A 25,350-nucleotide genomic window follows, 5' to 3' on the forward strand; every position below is an offset into this window, starting at 1 on the left:
ATGGGCGGGGTATAAATAATAAGTTGTTGTTGTTGTTGTTGTTGTTGTTGTTGTTCCATGCAATTGGTTCTGGCCATCACCCCAGTGATGTAGCCACCACACCTGGACATTAGAACCTATTCCAGCCTTTTACAAAAAATAAAAATAAAAATACTTTTACTCAAAACATTCCTGCTTGAAAACGACCCCAGCAAATATTCCAAAGGTCTCGTTCATATTTTCAGACGGCAGCTTCCTCCACCTTCCTTGGCGTTCCCCTCTTATCTGCAGCCTTTTTTTTCAGTGATCAAGACATTGTCATCCTTACAGGTAGACTTCTGAGATCCAGGAAGTTCCATTGTAGATTTGCTAACATCGTTCTGCAAGGGTCAAATGTGTTTTCCTTTGGGGCACCCGTCTGCATGGGGAAATTCCCCTCTGCTTTTAGGATGTAGGAATCGGGGGCTGTCCAGTATCAGCCACGCCAGCAGAACCTCCCTGCTTTGTCTTGTGGTTTCCTGAGAGAGAGCAGGACAATGTTTTGCATCAAAACACTTCCTTGACTGCTGCTTCCAAGCATTTTATGCAGCACTTAAGAAAACTGCTCAGGAACTGTCCCAGTAATCAAGGTCACCCCTGAGGATGGAAAATATCAAGGGAAGCAGAGGCTTACTGGTGTTTTGTAATCGTTGCCTACAGAATATTGGCCAAACGTAGGTGGAGGCACAACTGAGACACTCCCAACAACAACCAAAAGCCACTGCTTTCAAAGCAGATCTCTAGAAAGAGGCCCCGATATGCTATTAATCCAAAACCTTGGCGCTCTCTGCCTTTTCTCTGTTTGGATTATATCTTCCTTAGACAAAGTGTTTGCCTCCTTTGCTGATGGTTCTTCCTATACAGAATATTCCCCCAAATGGTCCTACTCAGAGAAGCAAAGATGATGATGATGATGATAACAACAACAACAACAACAACAATAATAATTTATTATTTATACCCCGCCCACCAGGCTGGGTTTCCCCAGCCACTCTGGGTGGCTTCCAACACGTTGCGGTGCTCATCTCGCTTTATTGGCCAAGGGAGCCGGCGTACAGCTTCCGGGTCATGTGGCCAGCATGGCTAAGCCGCTTCTGGCGAACCAGAGCAGCGCACGGAAACGCCGTTTACCTTCCTGCCAGAGCGGTACCTATTTATCTACTTGCACTTTGATGTGCTTTTGAACTGCTAGGTTGGCAGGAGCAGGGACCGAGCAACGGAAGCTCACCCCGTCGTGGGGATTCGGACCGCCGACCTTCTGATCGGCAAGCCCTAGGCTCTGTGGTTTAACCCACAGCGCCACCCACGTCCCAATATACATATATACCGTATTTTTCGCTCTATAACACGCACCAGACCATAACACGCACGTAGTTTTTAGAGGAGGAAAACAAGAAAAAAATATTCTAAACGAAATAGTGGATATACGATTTTTGTGGTTCATGCTGTGGCCACAGACATGTGATCTGACAGTGAGTTTGGAGTAGCCCAATGCAAAAATCCTGAGGATCCATGTGGATCCATGCTTTGTAACCACGGAGGAGGGAAGGAAGGGGAGCCATGGATCCTCTGCTCACGACTGCAGCAGATCCCCCCCCCCCCCACACACACCACAGGCATTCACTCCATAACACGCACAGACATTTCCCCTTACTTTCTAGGAAGAAAAAAGTGAGTGTTATGGTGCAAAAAATACGGTATATGTAAATTTTGATTCAGCTGCCTAAAACTCTGGAGACCAGCTACCAATCAGTGTAGAAAATACTGACCTAGATGGACCAATGATCCAAATCACTATCAGGAAGCTCCCTATGTTCCCATTTAAACAGATCATTATATAGAACTTTGAGGATTAGAATCTTCCTTTCAGGAAAGGAATCAAAGTTCAGTGATAAAGTATACGCTGTGCATGCACAAAGTCCTGTTTTTTAATCCCCAGCATTTCCAAGTAGGAATGGGAGAGGCCACTGCCTGGAATCCCGGAGAGATGTTGCCAGTCAGTGTAGGCAATACTGATGGGCTCATGGTCTGACTCCGTATGGCAGCTCCCTACGTAGCCGAGTTCAATTGGATTTGTTCCTAGTTATGCTGCTAAAGGAATGAGGTGGGAAGTGAAGAATTTGAGCCTCAGGTGTAAGAAAATATTAGACATAGTCAGCCAGCCTGCTGCTTACTGCTGGTTCCTTTTTTGTTAATGGAAATAACATCGGCATATTTCCATTCTCCAAAGTAAGTGAGTAGCGATGGGGAAAAGCATGTTTTCATAATCACATGGGATCAGCGGTGGAAACTCAACCATGTGAGGACAGCTCTACTCAGCCTGCGGTGAGGAGCAGAAGCCACAGACTCACTCATTTTGCCTTTCAAGGAAAGAGGGATCTCAGTAACTCAGCTCAAGAGAGGCAGCCTGGTCAGGGAAGCTAAGCAAAGAACTACAAGGGGAAGCAAAGAACTACAGTGGTACCTCGGGTTAAGTACTTAATTCGTTCCGGAGGTCCGTACTTAACCTGAAACTGTTCTTAACCTGAAGCACCACTTTAGCTAATGGGGCCTCTTGCTGCTGCCGCGCCTCCGGAGCATGATTTCTGTTCTCATCCTGAAGCAAAGTTCTTAACTTGAAGCACTATTTCTGGGTTAGCGGAGTCTGTAACCTGAAGCGTATGTAACCTGAGGTACCACTGTACACAGGATCTGGAGGAATGGTTAGCACAAAGGTGGCATGTCCTTCGCCAGATTCTGTAACAAATGCCTTCAAAGTGGAAAGAAGGACAGGAACTTCCATTCATTCAATGATGCTGAATGTTTGGAGATCCAGGTCAGACAAAAGGAAGGGCTTCTTCACATAGTGGTGACTACTAATTTGGACAGTGGGTTGGCTACATTCATGGACTGCAAGGTTCCCAGCGCCTCCAGGTCTATATAACAGCTCCGGCATCAAAAGCGGTGTGATTCTGAATACCAGTCTTTCTTGTGGTCTTCCTTCCCATAGATATCTGGCCAGCCATTGTGAGAGCAGAAGGCCAGACCAGACAGGTCCTTGCTATGATCCAGTGGGAGTCCTTCTTAGGTTCTCATGAAGTCAAAATAAGGCAGCAACTTCATAATCTGCTCGGTAATAATAATAATAATAATAATAATAATAATAATAATAATAATTTATTATTTATACCCAGCCCATCTGGCTGAGTTAACCCAGCCACTCTGGGTGGCTTCCAACTGAATATTAAAAACAATACAGCATCAGACATTAAAAACTTCCCTAAACAGGGAAGTTGTCCCTGTTGTCCCTTCAGTTGTCTTTTAAAAGTAAAATAGTTGTTTATTGCCTTGACATCTGCTGGGAGGGCGTTCCACAGGGCGGGTGCCACTACCGAGAAGGCCCTCTGCCTGGTTCCCTGTAACTTGGCTTCTCACAGTGATGGAACCGCCAGAAGGCCCTCGGCGCTGGACCTCAGTGTCTGGGCTGGATGATGGGGGTGGAGACGCTCCTTCAGGTATACTGGGCCGAGGCCGTTTAGGGCTTTAAAGGTCAACACCAACTTTGAATTGTGCTTGGAAACATTCTGGGAGCCAGTGTGGCGTAAGTGGTTAGGGTGTTGGACTAGGGCTGGCTTCCTCAGACTTGGCCCTCTAGATGTTTGAGACTACAATTCCCATCATCCCTGACCACTGGTCCTGCTAGGAGTTGTAGGCCAAAAACATCTGGAGGGCCGAGTCTGAGGAAGCCTGGACTAGGGCCTGGGAGAGCAAGGTTTGAATCCCCACTCAGCCATGAAGCTCACTTGGAGTCAGTCGCCATCTCTTATCCTAACCCACCTCGCAGGGTTGTTTGTGGGGATGAAATGGGGAGGAGGAGAACAGGGCTGTCTTAAGCATATGTGGCGCTGAGGTGCAAAGATGTGCCCAGCAGCTCCCCCCTGGTTGCCCAGTCCCAGGCGCACAGGAGGGCGCCAGCTGGCTCGGTCACCCCCAAACTTGCGGCGCAGAGCTGCCCGCAACAGAAGAGCCCGCCGGACTCAACTCTTGGCCTGGCACCCCTGAGAACCCCCGCACCCCTCGTGCCTATGGGTAAGACGGCCCTGGAGGAGAACCTTGGAAGATAAAGGTGGTATATAAAAGAAATAAATGAGTAAATAGCACAGGGATGGGGAATCTGAGGCCTTCCAGACCTTGTTGGACTCCAGCTCCCCTCATCCCTAACCACTGTTCATGCTGGCTGCGACTGATGGGAATTGGAGTCTAACTCGGAAGGGCTACAGCTTCCCCACCTCTGGTGTAACAGCACGTTGCCAAAGGAGTTCGAAGAAACATATTTGGTGGTTTCCATTCACTACTCAGCATTTTCACTTAGTAATAGACATCTCAAGCCCCCTCCAAGAATTTTTCTTTTCTTTTCCCATCTATATGTTTTGTTTTTTGAATCAGCGGATCATAGAGATCACGTGTCAACTACAGCGAACGCTCGGGTTGCGAACGTGATCCGTGCGGGAGGCACATTCACAACCTGCAGTGTTCGCAACCCGTGCGTGCACAGACGCGGGTTGCGATTCGGCGCTTCTGCGCATGTGCAAAGTGCGATTCGGTGCTTCTGCGAATGCGCGACCGCTGAAACCGGAAGTAGCCCGTTCCTGAAAAAACACAACCTGAAGCGGCTGTAACCCGAGGTATGACTGTACATCCATTTAGTCACTGCTGAGGCGGGAGGATCTTTCACTGTATCCTTGTTCCTGTCCTGTCTATCCTAGACACAACAGACTGTGTGGCAATTGTTGACAAAGCTAGACTCCCTGCATGCACAGAGTGCCACGCTGCTGCTATTTCATTCTCCTCAGGAAGTAATGAAACTACTTCTTTTTTTTCTTCTTCTTTCTTTTCACGGCCAGTTTTACTTCTGCTTTAAAATTAGCCAAAACTGAACAGGCAAAAAAGAGACAGGAAAAGAGAAGCAGCGAAGAGCAGGAGAATATTGTTATGCTCTGCTTTTATCTTCTGATCTTATCCTGTTAACTTTCATGAAACCTGCAGGTATAGGGCGGTATATAAATTAATTAAATTAATTAAATTATTAATTAAATTAAAAATTTGTAATATGGTTTGTTTATATAAAGCCTCCCCCCAAATCAGAGTACACAGCAGCAGGTGTCAAGGTGGAGTTGGAGCTGCTTACCTGACCTTCTAGCTGCTAACCAGGAGGGTGATAGGTGATTTGGCTGTGAGACCTGCCTGGTCTCTAGAAACATTAGAGGAGCCCATCTGGGCTTCCTGCTACTACATTTACACTGCTCCCAGTAAGTAGCTGCAACTCACCTGCCAGAAGTAGCTGCAACTCACCTGCCAGAAGGTCAGGTAAATACCTCCTCCCCACCATCAAAGGATGGTAAAAAAGTACTGTACAATAAATGTGACCAGCCAAAATTACATAAAGCAGCGCAATCAGCCAACACCCACAATGACATTCTTGCTCTCACAACATAGAGGCCGCTTTGTAGCATTCAGCCTCTCGTTGGGAAGCTGCATTTACTCACATCAGTACCCCCCCACCCCCAATCTCTCACCTAGGAGCCTGCTAGCCCATCCAAAGCTAACTGCCCTCATAAACCCCAACGGAGGGCATGTAGTTGGTGGTGAGTTAGCCAAAGCATCTGGGTATCATCAGCCCTAATATGCCCAAGAACCTCACCAAAATGCTAGAGAGGATGCACCTCCACAGACACATACCTCCACATGTGGTGGTAATGTCCCAAAATCCAACTCTTCTGGACAGCAATCATACAAGAAACATGCAAAATACTGCTTCTTCTAATTAGCTAAATTAACAGTGAAAATTAGACAACAGGGCGATGAAACATTTCAAAAAGAATGGGGAAAATTTATGTTGTATATAGGAAAGATAAGGTGAAATAATGAAACCAGCAGAACTGAAATAAACCTCATAATGTGAAATACAAAGAAATTTACCGGATAATAAAAATAAGAAGAAGCAAAATGACTAATGTAACTAATAGTAGTTGCAAATGAATATAGATAGACAACAAGAATTGTGTAAATAGAAGGATTTGTTTGTGTACAAATACTCTATGGACAAATATGGAAGAAGAACAATAATATGCAAAATGGATAAAAACAATGCGAAAACGTCAGATGCGATACAAAAAAGCCAGAAGAAGGAAGGAGGGAAGTCAGCTCTCAAAAGCAAGTAGAAATGTAAACTGTAATACAATATGTGTATGTGGAGTATGTAACTGAAAAACCAATAAAGATGATTTTTTTAAAAAAGAAAGAAATATGCAAAATAACGAAGCAAGTATAAACCTCAAGGGAGCAACCTCCTCTGTTTGGCATCACCCCCAACAGGACTGCACATTGGCAAGGTCAGGAGGGATGTTTCATGATCAATGTGATGCTACAGCATCATGCTCAGCTACAGTTAGGTTCATAGCACCCTTCTAAGCTGTTACAGCGACAGCTGGACAGGAAATACAGCTGGGGCTCAGCAGCACACACATTATTATTATTATTATTATTATTAATACCCCACCCTCCCCAGCCAAGGCCGGGCTCAGGGCGGCTTACAAGCAATAATAAAAACAAGTTGAATGATTACAACTTAAAAACAAAATTAAAATACAACATTAAAATAATGAAACATTAAAATATTAAAATGTAGCCTCATCGCAGGAGGAGAAGGAAAAGAAAAAAGAAAGAGAGGGAGGGAGGGAATCAAATTGGCTCCAAGCCAAAGGCCAGGTGGAACAACTCTGTCTTACAGACCCTGTGAAAAGAAATCAGATCCTGCAGGGCCCTGGTCTCATGAGGCAGAGTGTTCCACAAGGCCGGAGCCAGAGTTGAAAAGGCCCTGGCTCTGGTTGAAGCCAATCTAACTTCCTTAGGGCCCGGGACCACTAGGGTGTTGCTATTTATGGACCTTGAGGCTCTCCGTGGGGCATACCGGGAGAGGCGGTCCCATAGGTACGAGGGTCCTAGGCTGTGAAGGGCTTTAAAGGTCAAAAGCAGCACCTTAAATCTGGCCCTGTACTCCACCGGGAGCCAGTGCAGCTGGAAAAGCACTGGGTGAATATGCTCTCATGGCAGAGACCCCATGAGGAGCCTTGCTGCAGCATTCTGCACCCGCTGGAGTTTCTGGGACAGCTTCAAGGGCAGCCCCGCGTAGAGCGAATTACAGTAGTCAAGCCTGGAGGTGACCGTCGCATGGATTACTGTTGCTTCACACACCCCTTGCTTTCCTAGGAAGATGCTTCTGCCCACTGGTTCGTGTAGCTCAGCACATTACCCTGCCCAGCAGCGGTTCTCGTGGTGTTTAGGTCTTCCTCTTCCCCCCTTGGAGATGCGATGGCTAAACAAAGGACCCTGCACATTGCAAACCATGCGCTCTGCCACTGAGCAATGTGCTCCTTCCTTCCTTCCATGCTAGAGGCCGACCAGGACTTGACATTTCCCTATGCTTATCAAGCATCTACATAGAGATAGACAGGGAGCATCAGAACAAGCAAGATAAGCAGAAGAAAGCATACTTAATCCAACGGCTGAAAGCGTGGGAGAAAAAAGGTACAGTGTGATCCGCTCTAAGGAACATTCCTGCACATCCTTGTCAGTCACCCTACCTGCTTTCCCCCATCACCACCCAACTATAAAGACTTATCCATCGTATTTGTTTTTCTCTAACTGCATGTTGGACTGCTGACCTTACAGGGAACCAGATGTGAGCAATAAGTAGGAGGAAACAGACACAGAGAGAGAGAGAGAGTTTGGAGCAGTGATGTGGTCCTCCAGATGTTGCTGGGCTCCAGTTCCTTGGCCAATGATGGCTGGGGCTGATGGGAGTGGGAGATGCACAACATCTGGAGAAACACAGGTTCCCTGTTCCTGTGTCTGAGCCTTCCTTGCAAAGGGACTCCCCGCACACCTTCAGAGGCTAACAAATCGCTGGGAATTAAGGCAGAGCAATAAGTCTGTGGATGTTTAACCAAGAAGCGTCACAGATGCTGATAGTCAAAGGGGAGTGACATGGAAAAAGCTCCTTTTTTTACAGAAAGACATTCCTGCTGGTATAATCTTAATATTTACAACCAGATGAAGGTTTCATTTTTGAAATAATAAATTTTCAGAGTAGTTTTTACAGTTATAGTAAAAATTACTGATTTGGTTATATTATTAGAAATACATAGGCAGATAATTATGAAATTAGTGAGGTTTAATAACCTAACTGTTTATATTTGGACAACTTTTCTGCTGTACTTTATTGGAAGGAGAAAAATAATCATTTCCTTAATAACAATTTTAACAATTTATTTAACTAAAACAATAACATTATAGCATATGTATCCATGTTTGTTAACTGATGCGGTTAAACATTTAAAAAAAAAACAAAAACAAAAATAACCCTTAGACTGATTTTCAGCACACAAGTAAAACTTAAAACAAATCCTTATTTCCTGATGGCCTTTGGACTATAATGTAACTTAAATAGAAAACTATATTTAGAAATATATTTTCCTCCAAAAGCATTTTATTTTAAAAATTCAATTTAAATTTAAAAAAGTGATTTAAATTAAAAAAGCAATTTAAATTTAAAAATCTTATTTAAATAAAAAATATGATTTTTTATTTTTTAAAAAAATCCTTGATTTTTATCCACCCTGCCCTCAGCTCACTTCTGCACTCACAAAATATTCCTCTTCTCCTCCAGCATCATTTGCAAAAATCATGATGCATAACATAATTCCACCCCGCCCACAATGCTTCTTGATTGCGACTCATCAAGAGCCCAGCTTCAGTAAGAACATGGAAACTTATCCAGCTATGATTATTTCTTTGGAAGCCTGTGATTCAGTAAGGCGCCATCTATGGAAACGGCTTCGTCAGACACTGAGTTACAGGCAGGGGTGGGTGGGGGTGAAATCTGATTTAGTTCACATTTTAATGGTAACCTATCTACATGGCCTGCAGACCTCCAGATGTCAGGGAACTTGCATCAGCCCCAGCCAACAAGGTGGTCAGTAGTCAGGGATGATGGGAGCTGCACCCTGGAGGGCAGAAGAAGAAGGAGGAGGAGGAGGAGGAGGAGGAGAATTTGGATTTGATATCCCGCTTTATCACTACCCTGAGGAGTCTCAAAAAAGGGACGTGGGTGGCGCTGTGGGTTAAAACACAGAGCCTAGGGCTTGCCAATCAGAAGGTCAGCAGTTCAAATCCCCGCGATAGGGTGAGCTCCCGTTGCTCGGTCCCTGCTCCTGCCAACCTAGCAGTTCGAAAGCACACCAAAGTGCAAGTAGATAAATAGGTACCGCTCCGGCGGGAAGATAAGCAATGTTTCTGTGTGCTGCTCTGGTTCACTAGAAGTGGCTTAGTCATGCTGGCCACATGACCCGGAAGCTGTACGCCGGCTCCCTCGGCCAATAAAGCAAGATGAGCGCCGCAACCCCAGAGTCATCCGAGACTGGACCTAACGGTCAGGGGTCCCTTTACCCTTTACCTTTAAGGAGTCTCAAAGCGGCTAACATTCTCCTTTCCCTTCCTCCCCCACAACAAACACTCTGTGAGCTGAGTGAGGCTGATAGACTTCAGAGAAGTGTGACTGGCCCAAGGTCACCCAGCAACTGCATGTGGAGGAGCAGGGACGCGAACCCAGTTCACCAGATTACGAGTGTACCGCTCTTAACCACTACACCACCCCTGGTTTAAACAAACAAAATAAGGAAGTTTTCCTAAAAGAAACACTTTCCCCAAGCTGCTGTGAGCCACAGTATGGGGTTTTTTTGTTTTTTTTTTTGTTTGTTTGTTTGTAAAACAACAACCCAGGTACAGTCTGAATACAGTAGCTGCCATTTTGTCCTCCACAGCTAATATGACCTTCAGGGGAGGAGGAAAACAAAGTGAAGACTATCACAGGGAGAGTTAATCTCCCCTCCTCTAGCAGCAAATCCCCAAATCCAATGCCCCCTCTTCCAAGTCCTGGAGGTTTCTTTTAAAGAATAGAGAAGCCACTGGAGATCTAATGATGGACCGACCCCAACATCACATCTAGTTTAGGCACAATGTTCTTAGGACCTTGTGTGAACAGGTCTGCTGTCAGCAGGTGCCTTTTAAAGTCATCCCCGGATGACAGGTTGCACCACAAGCCACCAACCCTCTCCTGTACAAAACGAAACCTCTTGTGTACCCAGCTGCTAAAAGGAAGGAGGCCTGTCCTCTATTGTGCCTGCTTCCTTAAAGGTAGTGGCATAATTAGACTCATAATTAGGCAACCAAGCTAACTGCGTCACACTCAAGGCTTCCCTCCCTCTAATTAGGGCAGTAGGTTAATGGGAAGATGCAAAGCAGGTCAGGTCTCCAAGGAGCCAAAGCCCAGGATAATTGAGACGATCTGGGGAAAGCAAAGGTGGCCATACATGATAAACAGAAGAGAAATAGAGCCAGGCTAGTCGGTCACCAAGGGACGCGGGTGGCACTATGGGTTAAACCACAGAGCCTAGGACTTGCCGATCAGAAGGTCGGTGGTTCAAATCCCCGCGACGGGGTGACCTCCCGTTGCTCAGTCCCTGCTCCTGCCAACCTAGCAGTTCAAAAGCACACAGTGCAAGTAGATAAATAGGTACCACTCCGGCAGGAAGGTAAACAGCGTTTCCGTGCACTGCTCTGGTTCGCCAGAGGCGGCTTAGTCATGCCACATGACCCAGAAGCTGTACGCCGGCTCCCTCAGCCAATAAGCGAGATGAGTGCCGCAACCCCAGAATCATCTGCGACTGGACCTTACAGTCAGGGGTCCCTTTACCTTTACCTTTAGTCGGTCACCAAAACTACTGGTCCATTTCATTCCTCCGCATTAAAGTTCTTTATTTCTCATGTACAATTGGAGAAATCCTCTGGTGGTGAACCCAACTCTGAGCAACCATTGCCTATCTGAGCCTTTGTCCAGCTGCTTCAAAACAGAGATGGGAAACGTTATTTCGGTCCAAGGGCCAAAGGGCAATGGCAGGAGGAGCTGGAGGCAAATGTGGGCAGACCAATGCATGTATTTTTTTACCTTTGTGCAGTAGTGTAGTTTACACACACACACACACACACACACACCTCCCTGTCCTCCGTGCAGAGCAAGAGGCAATATGGGGGGTTAAGGACACATTCCAGCCAGGCCAAGGCATTGGGGATGCAATGAAGGCTTTGCCCTGAAGGCTGCCCTCGGTCCCTGGATCTGAATCCCATCACCACCGCTTTAAAATGAACCAACTGGTCATCCGGAGGATGTCCTAACAAATCACTTTAAAGGATTCCGAAACGAAGGAGCGGCAGACAAGGAAGAGAGCAGCCGGCCGCCATGTGTACAGGCAAAGAATGCCGGAAGGAAACAAAGTCTTGGAAAGCGCTGCTTGGCAAGGAAGAGGTCATGGCAGAAAACATCTGCAAGATTATCTTCATTACCTGGGGGGAGGAATGTGTGTGTTTGTGTGCATGTGTTAATAATGCATTTCGACTTTGTGGAATTCTGTGTTTGTCAGTTCTCTGCCCCTCTGCCTTTAGACACCAGAATAAAGCAAACAGTGGCTACTGGGCATGGAAGCAATGTGCTCTTTCCAGGACTTGGGGGGGGGGGGTGAACCATGCTTCTGAATAACCACAGTAGAATCCAACCAAAAGGTCAAGGTAAAGGACCCCTGGGTGGTTAGATCCAGTCAAAGGTGACTATGGGGTTGTGGCGCTCATCTCGCTTTCATGCTGAGGCAGCTGGCGTTTGTCTACAGACAGTTTTCTGAGTTATGTGGCCAGCATGACTAAACCGCTTCTGGCACAACAGAACACCGTGACAGAAACCAGAGCGCACAGAAGCACCATTTACCTTCCCGCTGCAGTGGTACCTATTTATCTACTTGCACTGGCATGCTTTCGAACTGCTAGGTTGGCAGGACTGGGACAGAGCAACGGGAGCTCGCCCCGTCATGGGGATTCGAACTGCTGATGTTCCGATCGGCAAGCCCAAGAGGCTCAGAGGTTTAGACCACAGCGCCACCCGCATACTTCCAAGTACTTCCCTTAGCAGAAGGATTCCCACTGGCATGATGGAGAATGGAACTTCCTCTCTCTCTCTCCTTCCTCTCTGCACACCATCTCCAAATCTGCTCTGCTCCAGAGGGGTAGGGGGTAGCCCCAGAACAGATTTAAGGGGTGCAGGGGATGGGGAAGGGAAGTCTTGCTGCAGAGACAAAAGTCCTTGCACCAGCCAAACTCCATTTCTTGGCTACTGCCCTCAGCTGCTGGGGAGCACTAGCAGGGCAGAGCTATTGCTCTCATGTCCTGCCCCTAGGCTTTGCATAAATGTCTGGTTGGTCACTACAGAAAACAGAATCATGAGATAAATGGGCTTTTGGTCTGATGAAAGAGGCCTCTTCTCACATTTTTTACTTTAATATGCCTTTGGCCTAGGTTGTAAAGTTTTGTTTTAGTTGTCTTCTTCAGGATTTTGTTTTTGTTTTTCTTACTTCCCTCTAGAATTTTTGCTTGAATTGCATTTCCCCCCCTTTTCTTCTCAAGAGTTGCCTTCCTTCACATAAGCTTGATTGGCAATTTCACTCACCATCGGAGGCCCTGCAAAAGATTTCTCTGCTGCCAGAACTATGGCGGGGGAAGCACCAAAGATTTGGAATAGCTTTACTTTTGCAAAAGCAGCAAAGAATAATTTACTTAAGGGAGTCTTTGACTGATACTCCCTCTTAACTTGATTGTTTCTACCAATGCCTTTTAAAAAAAAGAATTATTTAGTGCTGGTGGGGGAAAAGCAACGGGAGCTAATTCCATCGGGGGGGGATTTGAACCACTGACCTTCTGATCAACAAGCCCAAGAGGCTCAGTGGTTTAGACCACAGTGCCACCTGCATCCCCTCACTAGCCAGGATGAATCTGCTCTGTCTCCACAGTCAGAGAGAGGCAGGAATGCTTCCGAATGCCAGCTGTTGGGAGTCACAAGATGGTAGAGGGCTCTTGTGCTTGAAACCTGCAGGCATCTGGTTGGCCACTGTGATGAAGAATGCCAGATTAGATGGGTCACTGGCCTGACCCAACAAGCTCTTATATTCTTAACTAACATGATGACTGCTGGAATCAACCACAAGTATAGTTCAGGGCATGGGCAGCTGCTTTTACATTGCTGAACAAGAGGGGAAAGAGGGTGCTGATTTCCATAAAATCTGCACATGCTACTGTATACATATAGATGCAAATTTAAAGGTAAAGGGACCCCTGACCATTAGGTCTAGTCGTGGCCGACTCTGGGGCCAACTCTGCGACGCTCATCTTGCTTTATTGGCCGAGGGAGCCGGCGTACAGCTTCCAGGTCATGTGGCCAGCATGACTAAGCCGCTTCTGGCGAACCAGAGCAGCGCACGGAAACGCCGTTTACCTTCCCACCAGAATGGTTCCTATTTATCTACTTGCACTGGTATGCTTTCAAACTGCTAGGTTGGCAGGCGCTGGGACCGAACAACGGGAACTCACCCCATCGCAGGGATTTGAACCACCGACCTTCTGATTGGCAAGCCCTAGGCTCTGTGGTTTAGACCACAGTGCCACCCATGTCCCTTTTAGATGCAAATTTAGAGGGGAATAATCTGAATCAAAAAGCAGGGATGGCTGGAATTAGGTGATCCATTTGTCTGCTCAGTCTGGTGTCCAGCTGCTGATTGTGGATGGGCAATTTAAAGGGCCCGTCCTCCTTGCGATGCGTTACCTTTAAACCAGATGAGGACCTGATGAAAAATTCAAATAGAGGACTTCCCTCTAACAGCCCTTCAGATAAAGGTAAAGGACTATCCTCTGTAAGGTAAGGCACAGGGCCACCCCAACTGGGGTGTAAGCATTTGAAAGCAACACCGGTACAACTTGCTCTCTTGCAGATTAGCGTGCAAAAAACCCCCACAGAAAAACAGTGTCTGGTATGGAATGGATGGAGTCAGGTGTGTTTAACCTGCAGAGATTCGTTCACAAATGCAAGTTACTGCTTTGACCCTGCAAGCATCAATAAATGAATATCCACGTAGAAATTAGAAGAAAGTTACGTACTTACAAAAAACAAACAAACAACCCCAAAGGATGCAAAATGCCTTGGCTAGTCCCAAAGTGTTCTGCTTGGAATTCATTGGAAGCTTATTCTATTCATTTTGTAAAACGGCGCTGCAGTGAGATGACCTGATTACTGAACAATGGCATACAGAAACATGTGGGGGTGGAACTATTCAGTGTTGCAAACCCACGACTGAAAACTGAATCATGTGGGTCACACAGTGTAGCAATTGGACCTCAAAAGATCGAAGTGTAATTTCTGTTAGGAAATGTCTGCAATTGCTTCCCAAGAAAGGCAGTATAACTCCTGCGGCTTGGAGTAATTAAACTGAGATTTAGATAGTCTCTTGCAGGTGATGTGATATCCTCTTAAGATTAAGTGAAGCCAGGTAAACACAAGAGCCTCTTCCAGTCCCATACAATCAGCCTGAACTTATTTTCCTTTCAACACCTGCGTGAGCGAGATAAAATGTAGCTGACTCAAGCACAGCAGGCAAAGTTTACCGTACTTTGCATCAGCTCTTTCAGTTCTGGGCCCAACTTATAAAGTGGTGATGGTTCAAAGCTCTAAACCAGGAACAGAGAACCTGTGGCTCTCCAGATGTGGCTGGACTCTTAACTTCCATTAGCCCCAGTCAGCATTACCAATGGTTGGTGATGAAAGTGAGTTGTAGTCCAACAACATCAGGACCAGTGGTGTAGCGTGGGGGGTGCAGGGCGGGCCGGCCACACCGGCCGCAACATCTGGGGGGGGCGCGCGCTTGCACTCGCAGCTCTCTGCCCCTACCTGGCTCCACGGGTTAGGGGGCGCAAATTACTTGCCTTGCCCCGGGTGCTGACAACCCACGCTACGCCACTGATCAGGACAACCACAGGTTCCCCATCCCTGCCTTAAAATACTTGAAGGACTATTTGTATAAACCTGCCCAAGTCTTAGGCTTAGCCTCTGAGGCCCTGTTTGTTGGTTTGACATCAAGAAGCATTATAATGGCTGCTACAGAAGACAGGGTCTTTTTCGTGATTGCCCCATGCCCATCGAATTCCCTGCTTAGGATTTTTAAAAAAACCAAAAAAAACCCAAACTGCTTTAAATTCATTTTTATGTTGGTATTTTTCTGTTCCCAATTTTTTCTGTTTGCTTTTACACTTGTATTATTTGAGTCTACTGATAATTGTTTTTTATAATATTGCTTTGAGGATTGTTAGGTTTGTTGCTGTGTTTTTTATTGTTATGTTTTTATTACTTAATTGTTTTTAACATGCTGGGAGCTACTGTGAGAGGGGCAGCCTCAAAAGACCATCTATAAATATGGAAAATAAATTACGAAAAAGTGAAAATGCAAGCCCTGGGTACTCCGTATAAACTAGCAATGAGAGACTTTTACAAAGTACTTCTGAAACCAGCAAGAAACTGATACAATGCGAACCAATCTGCAAAACGATAACTTTGAAGTGTAAATGGATGGAGTAACAGCAGCATAGTGCTCAGTTTTAAGGCTCAGTTTTAAGAATAATTTAGGATTGTGGATCTAAATGCTTCCAAAATTAACTCTGTCACAACTCTGGGCTGGTTCCAATGCTACGTTTTGCATCTACTTTAGAAAAATTCCTGTGGAGAAATATATCTGGAAAAATGTTGCAGAAGAATGGAAATCCCATTTGAATTGCAAATGGAAAACCCTCAAGCAGAAGTCTTCCAGATTTTAGTATCTTGATAGCAGATCTTTCCTACAAAAGCCAGTCTAACATGCTGGGGTACCTGGGATTTGCTAGACTACAACTCCCATCCCTGCATAGCCAGTGGTCAGGGGTGATGGGAGTTATAGTCCAGCAACATTGGGGGGGGGCACAGGTTTCTTATCTCTTTGCCCACAAATCATTTATATTTATAGCCCAGGGAGCTCAAGGCAGCATACAGGGTGTTCCTTCTCTCAACAACCTTGCCAGGCAGGTGAGCCTTAGAGGCTGTAACTCATCCACTTTAGCAGCCCACTTTACAGAACAAACAAATGTGCCACCAAGTGCACTGCAACCTTGCTTTCAGCACTGTGGCACCAGTTCTCCACAATTCTCTTTCTAGAAAGAATGCAAGCCCCAACATTATGTTTTTGCTGTTGGTTGAAAACGCTTCTTTCCCCTCAAGCCGCTCCAAGTTATTAGTCCATTTTATTCCTGCAGTTTTTAATTCCTGCCAGTTTCATGTTCTTAACATAATGTTCTTAACGTTATCTTCTATTTTCTTACACTGCATTCTCTCTCTCTCTCTCTCTCTCTCTCTCTCTCTCTCTCTCTCCACACACACTTATTTATTGCAGAGCTGTTCAAATTCTGGAACGAACAAAATACAGTAAAAACAGGTAAACCTTATCACCAGCATCTGCCTGTGCATTGCCACTCTGTGAGGGGTAAACAGCAGCACCCAGAATTCTTTTGGGGGAAAAGAGAGGCTTCAAAGGGCCTTGTGTGTCTGCAAATGAACCCAGCCAGGCCCCAACTCGCTCGCTATTGTCTGCACCGCCTGTCCTTTCCAACGCTACCTGGAGATGCTGGCGCTGAACCCTGAAGCCTTTTTGCATGCAGGGCACGTGCTGCGCGCCGCTGAGCTGCAGCCAGCCAGAAGCCTCTCTGCGGCATTTCTCTACACACAGCTGGGCTTTGTTTCTCTGAGTCAGCGTGCTCTTTTCCCCACCAGTTAGAGATAAACTACCACCGCCACACACACAAAAAAAAGGGAAAAAGAAAGAGAGCAAAAACCAAACCCTCGAATCTGGAGGAGGATGCAGCAAACACTCTCCCCCCCCCCCTTCCAGGCCGGCTCGATTCCAAGCCTAAACCCTGATCCCCTAACCTATGGGGGGTGTCAACCCAACTGCAATATAAAGCCCCCTCTCTCTCCATCCTCCGTCGCTGAGCCAATCGAGAGAGGCGAGAGAGGATCAGGGAAAGCGCCCTCGCCGGAGCAGACAGGGGACCTCTCCAAACCGAGCCTAGGCGCAGCGCGCCGCCGGTCCCGAGGGCGCCCCAAGCAGCAGCCGGCCCGGCGAGGCGGGGCCCGGATCGCCCTTTCTTACCAGCTGTCCCTGGAGAAGGAGCGCAGGAAGCGGATCCCGGGCGCGGGGATGGCTCTCATGGCGAGCGGTCTCGGCTAGGGCGCACAGCGCGGTGACGGACGCGAAGCAGGACCCGGGCGAGGAGCGCGCAATCGTCTCTCTCCGGGCCAGATGGATCAGGCCGTGCGTCTGCTTCGGGCCGGCGGCGGAGATGGTGGCGGAAGCTGGCGCTGCTCCGGGCCCGGCGCCCGCTGGCATTTAAATGCCCCGCTGGAGCCCGGGCACCGGGCACATGATGCCCGTGATTCAGGCAGCCTCCCCGCCCCGGCGCGGGCAGGGCTAAGCGGGAGAAGGAAGAGGCCGCCCCGGCAGCCCCTCCCCTAGCTCCGGCCGGCCCGGAATCACATGCTGCGCGCCCGAGCGCAGAGCCAAGGCGGGGAGGCGGAAACTGCGCCCCCGGGAATGGCTGTCAGGTTTTCACGCTGCTGGGATGCTTTTGAGCACCACCAGCCGCCTTGCCTCGGAAAAGCGAGAGCGTTTTTTGGTGTTGTCCTCAGCGTCAGAAATCGACGCTGGCAACTTTTATTCCTTGCTTCATTTGCTAAGCAATCTAATTTTGCCTGCAGCGCAACACGCTTGTTCTCGTTTTGTTTGCTTAGGAATTTGTTCATAGGATCATAGAATTGTAGAGTTGGAAGGAAGTCGAACCGCCTTCAATGCAGGCAACGCAGCTAAATAAGCCCTGACAGATGGTAGTGTCAGACCTTGTTGTTTTTTTCGTCGTTTAGTCGTGTCCGGCTCTTCTTGACCCCCTGGACCAGAGCACGCCAGGCACTCCTGTCTTCCACTGCCTCCCGCAGTTTGGTCAAACTCATGCTGGTAGCTTCGAGAACACTGTCCAACCATCTCATCCTCTGTCGTCCCCTTCTCCTTGTGCCCTCCATCTTTCCCAACATCAGGGTCTTTTCCAGGGAGTCTTCTCTTCTCATGAGGTGGCCAAAGTATTGGAGCCTCAGCTTCATGATCTGTCCTTCCAGTGAGCACTCAGGGCTGATTTCCTTCAGAATGGAGAGGTTTGATTTTCTTGCAGACCATGGGACTCTCAAGGGTCTCCTCCAGCACCATAATTCAAAAGCTTAGCATCTCGAATTTCAGTGGCGCCCTGGGCGATGCAAATGTCCGGTGCCTCCCTGCCTCCTTCTCACGTTCCATTGGACTTCATAGTTGCGGTGCTTGCTGCAGCACCACAGAAGATCTCCACCCAGGGTAACCGAATTGGTTATGCTCCCCTAGATCCACCTTTGCAGATAGCCACCCAACCGCCAATGAAGGAGAACCCACCACTTCCCGGGGAATGGCTCTTTCTGAGCCTCTCTGGGGAGAGCATTCCACAGGTGGGAAGCCACCACAGAAAAGGCCTGTTCTTACGTTGTCAAACCTGGAACCTCTGAGGAATGGGGACTTAGAGAAGAGCCTCAGGTGACAAGCACAGGGTCTGGGTGATTTGAGGTGTCAAGCAGTGTAACGCTACTGTTTGATGCATTGTTTTTCAAACCATCTCCGCACCCATGGGAGGGTTGCCATTTTTGAAGAGCAGAAAAGAGGACACATTTGCGACTTTTACTTTTAGTAAACACACAAGACATAACCGGCTATATGCTTGAAAAAATAAGATATACTATTCATTATATTGAATCAGTTTATCAGTTTATGCATAAGGTCCATATATGTGAAACTACAGTGGTGCCTCGCAAGATGAAAAGAATCCGTTCTGTGAGTCTCTTCGTCTAGCGGTTTTTTCGTCTTGCGAAGCAAGCCCATTGACGGATTAGCGGATTAGCGCTATTAGCGGCTTTTAGCGGCTTATCGGCTTAGCGGATAAACGGATAAGGGGCTTAGCAGCTTAGAAAAAGGGGGGGAACCCCGCAGGAACTCGCAAGACATTTTCGTCTTGCGAAGCAAGCCCATAGGAGATTCATTTTGCGAAGCACCTCCAAAATGGAAAACTCTTTCGTCTAGCGAGTTTTCGGTCTTGCGAGGCATTCGTCTTGCGGGGCACCACTGTACTATGTGAGACTACTATGCTATAAGATCCACTGCCCTGTGATATCATATATGAGTCTGTACTACTGATGAAGCCTAGGACGGCGAAACAAGGCTAATATTCCTGAAATCCTTGTCTTAGATTCTGTGAAAGGATTCTGTGGAACTGCAACAACCTTTTCTGTGGATTGTTGGACTCTCTGAACAGACAGGTGGAATAGACACTTTCACATATGTGGACCTTATGCACAAACTGATTAGAGAATGAACTGATCCACTGGGTCTTCTACTGTCTTTGTTGAACTTTATGAACTGCTTCTGTTGAAATCTACAATTCAATACAATGAATAGTATATATTATTTTTTCAAACGCACAGCTGGTTACGTCTTGTGTGTTTATTAAATATGTTTCACGTAACCAGAGGTTTGTTGTTGTTTTGCGACTTATACTTTTAACCATGGATCGCTATGACAACTCTCATTTTACATACCCACGAGAAAGAGGACACATGGCAACCCATCTCTAGCCAATAGGTGAAGAGCTTTGCACATGCTAAAAGCATTCTTGCCTGTCAGCACCCCCTGGTGTGCACACAAACAGAAACGATTCTGAAATGTTTATTTTATTTTTATTTATTTATTCAATTTTTATACCGCCCTATACCCGTAGATCTCAGGGAAATTCACAACATATGATTACAATATTAAAAACCACCAAATACATAATAAAAAATACGAACAAAAAACCAAACCAATAACCCCTCTTCCCTTCCACAACACATTTAAGAGAGCATCGGATGTCAATCGGCCAAAGGCCTGGTTAAAGAGGAACGTTTTTGCCTGGCGCCTCAACGTGTATAATGAACCTCCCTGGGGAGAGCATCCCACAAATGGAGCCACCACAGAAAAGGCCCGTTCTCGTGTTGCCACCCTCTGGACATCTCATGGAGGAGGCATAGGATCCGGGTAGGGTCCTATGGAGAGAGGCAGTCCTTGAAGACATGTTTATTTAATTTAATTTAATTTAATTTAATTTAATTTAATTTAATTTAATTTAATTTAATTTAATTTATTATTTGTACCCCGCCCATCTGGCTGGGTTTCCCCAGCCACTCTGGGCGGCTTCCACAGAAACCAAAAAAACACTAAAATATCATACATTAAAAACTTCCCTGAACAGGGCTGCCTTAAGATGTCTTCTGAATGTCAGGTAGTTGTTTAGCGTTTTGACATCTGATGGGAGGGCGTTCCACAGGGCGGGCGCCACTACCGAGAAGGCCCTCTGCCTGGTTCCCTGTAGCTTTGCTTCTCGCAATGAGGGAACCGCCAGAAGGCCCTCGGCACTGGACCTCAGCGTCCAGGCAGAACGATGGGGGTGGAGACGCTCCTTCAGGTATACTGGGCTTATGAAAGCAGCTAGGAAAAAGCTGTGAAACACATTGGGGGGGGCAACCTTACTGTGTTCTAGTGTGAGCACATCCTTATTATTTCACCCAGAAACACAAACAGAAGGCTAGCAGGTGAAAATTCCCACAAGTACAGAGCAATGTCATGTCTCCCCATGGCTACCCCCAAGGGCCTGGCGCCAATGCTGATGTCTTTTCCACACCAGACCAAGATTTTTCTCTGCATCTGAATGCTACTCCTCTTCTTATCTCTCTCCTGTTGTGGCTGCTTTTGGTTCAGTCTGCTATTTTATATAGCAATCACTTCTTTCATGTGAGCTTGGGTTGAGGTTTGAGGTTTACATTTGAGGTTTGAATGTGTGATCGTTTTTAGTTAACTGTTGATGTGTGGGGTTAATACTGACTTGTCTGTTAAGTATGTCACCTTGGGACCTTCAGGTATAAGATAGTAATAATTAATAATAATAATATATATTTATACCTCGCCCTTCCTGGTTCAGAAAACCGGGCTCAGCACTTAATTGATGCAACAAAAAAACAGCATAAAATACAGCATAAAACATGAATAACAATAAATTCAGAATTCAAAAATCAATTTAGGGGGGGGGGGCATCCAATAAACATTAGCTATGAAGCAGCAGCAGCAGCAACAACAACAGAATTGCATTCCATTCCCATTTAACTCTAATCTCCTCCTCTTTGCCTCTTTGCACTATTCACTTGACAAATGAGGATCATACTCCCTGCAAGATGAACTGAGCATTAGTCTATAAAAACTTAGGCTGTAATGCATTTTAAGGTAACACAAGACTCTTTCTTGTTTTTTCTGCAAATGACTAAATACCGTACCTCCAACCCTCTGGGATATATGTATTTTGTATTCCTAAGAACATAGGAAACAGCCTTATGCCAAGTCAGACCCACTGGCCAATTTAGTTTCCCATCCCTACCTGGATATGCCAGGAATTTGGCATCCGATGCCAAAATCCAGCATCGCCTGAGCTCTGCGAGTTCAGCTTTCTCCCGATTGAAGTGCAGAGTGTTTGAGGTCCGGGACACTTGCAGGGAAACCAAAATGCTTGTTTACAAAGTTATTGTACTACCAACCTTACTGTATGCTTGTGAAACACGGGTCACTTATAAATGCCATCTCCAACTCCTCGAAAGATTCCATCAACGGTGTCTCCGAAAAGTTTTACACATCACTTGGGAAGACAGGCGAACTAATGCCAGTGTACTGGAAGAAGCAAAGATCACCAGTGTCAAAGCAATGATTCTTCAACATCAACTTCATCGGACTGGTCATGTTGTTCGGATGCCTGATTATCATCCAAAGCAACTACTCTATTCCACGCTTAAAAATGGAAAGTGTAATGCTGGTGGTCAACAAAAGAGGTTTAAAGACTCCCAAGGCAAATCTAAAAAAATGTAGTATAAACACAGACAACTGGGAAACACTGGCCTGCAAGTGCTCCAGTTGGAGAACAGCCTCTACCAAAAGGTGTTATGGGCTTTGAAGAGGCTTGAACTCAGGACGAAAGGGAGAAACATGCTAAGAGGAAAGCATGCTTGGTAAACCCTCGCCGTGATCAACTACCGCCCGGAAACCTATGTCCCCACTGTGGAAGGACGTGTGGATCCAGAATTAGCCTTGGCTCACTGTTAAAACCGTGTTCATGGCGGACAATCTTACTTGGCTATGAGATTGCCAAATAAGAAGATGCCAGGATTTCAAGCTGGGACCCTTCTGCATGCAAGGCAGATAGAGGTTCTACTATTGAGCTCTGACCCTTCCCTACTTTTCAGCCTTGCATAGAAATGCCTCCTGATTTCATGGACTAGGCAGCCCCCAAACCCAGGATTTCAGAAATATAAAATTATAGTCACAGTAATAGTGTATATATGCATGCATGTATATATGAAGACCACTATAAAATCAGCAGTAAAATATATTTGCAAATATAATGCATTGTGCATATGCCAAGTGAGAACTTATTTTACTGATTTATTATTATAATAAGCAATGCATAACACTCAAGCAAATAATTCCTGATTCACAATGCTGTCATATCAGAATATTGTAATTATTTGCTGGCCTTACCTCCCCACCCCCATAATGATAGACATGAATTTAAGAATTCTTTGTTCTAGATTCAGAGATCCATAATAGTTCATCCAACTTTATATCCCCGTAAATGAATGTCACTGGAGCTGCTGTAATTTATGTGCAACTTTGGGAGATAGCCGCCACTCATCTTGAACCCTTTTTTGGAAAGAAATGCTTTGTTATTCTATTTCTTTTCCAGTATTTATATCCTTAATTCACATGCTTCTTCCAGTGTCCTGACATCTTCTCTGTTATACCAATAGACACTCCATTTGAATCTTGATAACATTATCCAAAGATAAAACGAGTGCTCTCCATTCTGTTCTTGATAAGCTATCTGCAAATATTTGTCCTGTTCTGTAGGAAGGTGGGAATAAAGGACAGTATTGCTCTGTGGCCACCTTGGAGGACCTGCAGCTGGAGCTGAAAGAAGTCTATGCTGCTGCACAGAGATCACCAAACACCATATCCGTGTTCTGAATGGTGGTACCCCATTTTGATCATCAGTACGGATGGTGAAGACAATGGAGGAGATTTGGTATGTCTTATATTTGCTAGCACTGGATAGGGTGACCATGCACCCAACTTTATAGATAGCATTGTCTGAAGAGTGTTGGAGAATGGTCCCGTTTGGACTACTGCAATGCACTCTATGTGGGGCTACCTTTGAATGTGATCTGGAAACTACAACAAATCCAGAATGCGGCAGCTAGACTGGTGACTGGGAGTGGCTGCCGAAACCATAGAACACTGGTCCTGAAAGACCTACATTGGCTCCCAGTATGTTTCTGAACACAATTCAAAGTGTTGGTGCTAACCTTTAAAGCCCTAAATGGCCTTGACCCAGTATACCTGAAGGAGCGTCTCCACCCCCTTCGTTCAGCCTGGACATTGAGGTCCAGCGCCAAGGGAACCAGGGGGCCAGGCAGAGGACCTTCTCGGTCATGGCGCCCACCCTCTGGAACGCCCTCCCATCCGATGTCAAGGAAATAAACAACTACGGTATCTGACTTTTAGAAGACATCTGGAGGCAGCCCTGTTTAGGGAAGTTTTTTTTTTAAAAAAAGATATTTATTAAGAATTTTTAAAGAGATACACAAAAACATACAACAAATATAACAGAATACAAAGCATAAAAGAAAGAAGGTAAAAAGTACATAAAAAAGAGGAGAAAAAGGAAAACAAAACAACTAATTTAAAGTTCTAAGTTTCTCAACCCTATTTCTTGACTTCCCCACACCTCCCTTCCTTGTATTCCTGTTTACCATCAAATTCAGCAAATCCCTATCCTCTTTCAAATCTCGATACCTATTAAAATATTTAAGTAGGTCTTGTTTCCAAACTTTCCTCCCAATTAAATTCCTTATTGCATAATCATAACTTAATCACTAATGCCACTGTTTAGGGAAGTTTTTAATGTTTGATGTTATGTCGTGTTTTTAATATTCTCTTGGGAGCTGCCCAGAGTGGCTGGGGAAACCCAGCCAGATGGGCGAGGTATAAATAATAAATTGTTGTTGTTGTTGAACAGCTGCCTGATCTAAGTCTCATTTAAAGATGCAGTGGTACCTCGGGTTACATACGCTTCAGGTTACATACGCTTCAGGTTACAGACTCCGCTAACCCAGAAATAGTACCTCGGGTTAAGAACTTTGCTTCAGGATGAGAACAGAACTCGTGCTCTGGTGGCGCGGCAGCAGCAGGAAGCCCCATTAGCTAAAGTGGTTCTTCAGGTTAAGAACAGTTTCAGGTTAAGAATGGACCTCCGGAACGAATTAAGTACTTAACCCGAGGTACCACTGTACAGAACCATTGAAAGGATCAGCAGAGGCCCTGAAGTTGCTCACTGGCAGGTAGTAGATAGGGGAGGCACAGAGGCAACTGCTCATGGTCTTTACCCCTATGTTGATATGAATGGCAGTTTAAATTATAGCATTTCTCACTTTGCCACCATACATGTAAATTAGCTTATGCTGATTGTATGCAAAACAGGGCTTTCTTTTTCCTTTTCCTTGACACATCTCTGCTCTATCAGATGCTGAAATCAGCTTTGCCTTGGCTGGTCTCAGGTGTATGGAAGTACAGCGGTTCCCCACCTTTGCACTGTGAGAGAAAACTGGTTGTGACTGGGATTGCTATGCAAGGTAATGCAGCACAGCAGAGTTAGGAACTCAAGTACTGTGGCTGTGAATGGTCACTAGCTTACCTTAACCATACTTGATCCTTACACACACATGTCCTGCTTTGCAGAAGTCTGTCCCAGGCTGGGAGGTGTCCTGTGTTTGTGGGCTGTCTAGACCAAGTCTGGTTTGATAATAAGGAACCACAAAAGGGGAAAGCAAAAACCTTGCAAGTGGCTCACCAGTTGTTAGCAGTACCTGCTCAGCAGGCTGAGCAAACCTCTCACATGCTGTCTTCCCTGCTATGGGGAGGTGTATTGAATTTATATTTAAATTATGGTGATTATTTATAAATTTGCACACATATGCTGATTTTATGGAACTTTTAATGGAAATTGGAGGTACACTTTTCTCTTTGCAGGGGTGCAAATCCTGTTTTGGGCCATGCATATACTAGCAAAGCTAACGTACAAGAATGCATTCAGTTGGGGGAAATTGCTTGCAACAATACATATATTTGTCAAAATGTGTTTATT

General features: G+C 45.9%; 1 protein-coding gene and 1 long non-coding RNA gene across 7 annotated transcripts in view; one reads left to right on the forward strand and one right to left on the reverse strand.

The window, feature by feature from the left end:
- SLC37A2 (solute carrier family 37 member 2) overlaps positions 1-17,669 on the reverse strand; it is a 59,701-nt gene extending 42,032 nt beyond the window's left edge. For all 6 annotated transcript variants that reach the window (XR_014520219.1, XR_014520220.1, XR_014520221.1 and 3 more), the window contains exon 1: positions 17,160-17,669. Coding sequence is in view for 3 of the 6 variants with exons in the window: in XM_083480560.1 (XP_083336686.1) it covers positions 17,160-17,218 (59 nt within the window). In the remaining 3 variants the exon portion in view is untranslated. The remainder of the gene's footprint in view (positions 1-17,159) is intronic.
- LOC310695854 overlaps positions 1-25,350 on the forward strand; it is a 255,022-nt gene that overhangs the window by 136,774 nt on the left and 92,898 nt on the right. The gene's annotated exons all lie outside the window — the stretch shown is intronic.

The sequence above is a fragment of the Podarcis liolepis genome (genome assembly GCF_965112155.1).
Source record: "Podarcis liolepis genome assembly, chromosome: 16".
Taxonomy (NCBI): Eukaryota; Metazoa; Chordata; class Lepidosauria; order Squamata; family Lacertidae; genus Podarcis; species Podarcis liolepis.